The following is a 1,239-nucleotide window of genomic DNA, read 5'->3' as shown; positions in this document are numbered from 1 at the left end:
AGCAGGGAGGCAACATTATTCACCTCCTGTGAGGCCAGGGTTGAAAATCCCGCATTTAGGTCTGCACACCTTAGGAAGAATGCCAAGTCATTTTATACACCATCCCTGGCAAAAAACCCATGACTAGTGGGTGTGAGATGTTAAAGGAGGGGGAAGACATACCCATGTTTTAGCATAATAGCCTAGTGATTAGGACACCCTCCAAGAACAAAGATGACTTGGGTTCTAGGCACCCATTGCCTAGAAGCAGTTTGAACCTACATAACTCACTGACTTTCTAACACAACATGCCGAGCACCAGGCTTCTGCTTAGGTAATGAGGGCATATTACCTAGTAGTGAGGACTCTGTTATGCTATGGAAGACTCTCCCCAAGTAAACATGGTAGAATTCCCACCACTTGAGACAATGGAAACTAAAGCTAGGCAAAGTCTGGGAGAATGGGCTGTAGGGGACCATCCTGCACAGGCCCCAGGAGGATGGAACAGAGGTGTGCAGAGGTGACTCCTCCAAGCTCTAGGCATCCATGATGTTTGGAACAGCAGTTAACTGGGACAGCTGATGGCAGCATTGAAGCTAAAAGTGGGATATCTGCTTGTGCTGTCTCTCCACAGTTCCCTGAAATGGCAGGCTTACCTGGACAAGGAGACGTTTGATCAAAGTATCCTTCCAGCCCTTGTTTGGCACCACCACCTTCTCGCTGCCACACAGCTCTTTGCTATCCAGCACCTCTGCAGTGATGGTGAAATTTACCTCACCTGGTATTGAAAGGGAAAAAAAAAAAGAACAAGCTCTTCAGAGCTTCTGCTAGCACAATGTGGCCCACCAAGCCATTCTATCCGGCCCGTGGGACCCCTAAAAAATTTAGAAAATTAATATTTATCTGCCCCTGGCTGCCTGTCATGCAGCCCTTGATGGCTTGCCAAAACTCAGTAAGTGGCCCTCCGCCTGAAATAATTGCTCGACCCTGTGCTAGCAGCTGGCCCCTTCCTGGCAGAATGTGTCAATGCAAGGAAAAGTGATAGTGCTGGGGAAGAGGGTTGGACTAGATCAGTGGTTCTCAGCCTTTTTTGTACCACGACCCTTTGTAAATATTGATGGCCAGTCCCCACCCAGTAAATAGTTAAAGTAGAAAACAGCCCCCTGGCCCTGCTGGTACCCCTCATTCCCAACCCACCACCCCCCAGCCCTGCTGGTGCGCCTCACTCCAGACCTGCTTCCCCCTATCCCCAGGCCCCAT

At 49.6% G+C, this 1,239-nt stretch overlaps 1 protein-coding gene across 5 annotated transcripts in view; it reads right to left on the bottom strand.

Annotated features, from left to right (window-relative positions):
* A2ML1 (alpha-2-macroglobulin like 1) overlaps nt 1-1,239 on the bottom strand; it is a 90,699-nt gene that overhangs the window by 27,021 nt on the left and 62,439 nt on the right. For all 5 annotated transcript variants that reach the window (XM_019516051.1, XM_019516052.1, XM_019516053.1 and 2 more), the window contains one exon: nt 636-757. In XM_019516051.1, the coding sequence (XP_019371596.1) occupies nt 636-757 (122 nt within the window). The remainder of the gene's footprint in view (nt 1-635; nt 758-1,239) is intronic.

Source organism: Gavialis gangeticus, unplaced genomic scaffold (genome assembly GCF_001723915.1).
Source record: "Gavialis gangeticus isolate Ggan-Ray unplaced genomic scaffold, GavGan_comp1, whole genome shotgun sequence".
Taxonomy (NCBI): domain Eukaryota; kingdom Metazoa; phylum Chordata; order Crocodylia; family Gavialidae; genus Gavialis; species Gavialis gangeticus.
Note: the sequence above shows the minus strand (reverse complement) of the source record. Positions and strands in the feature narration are given on the sequence as shown.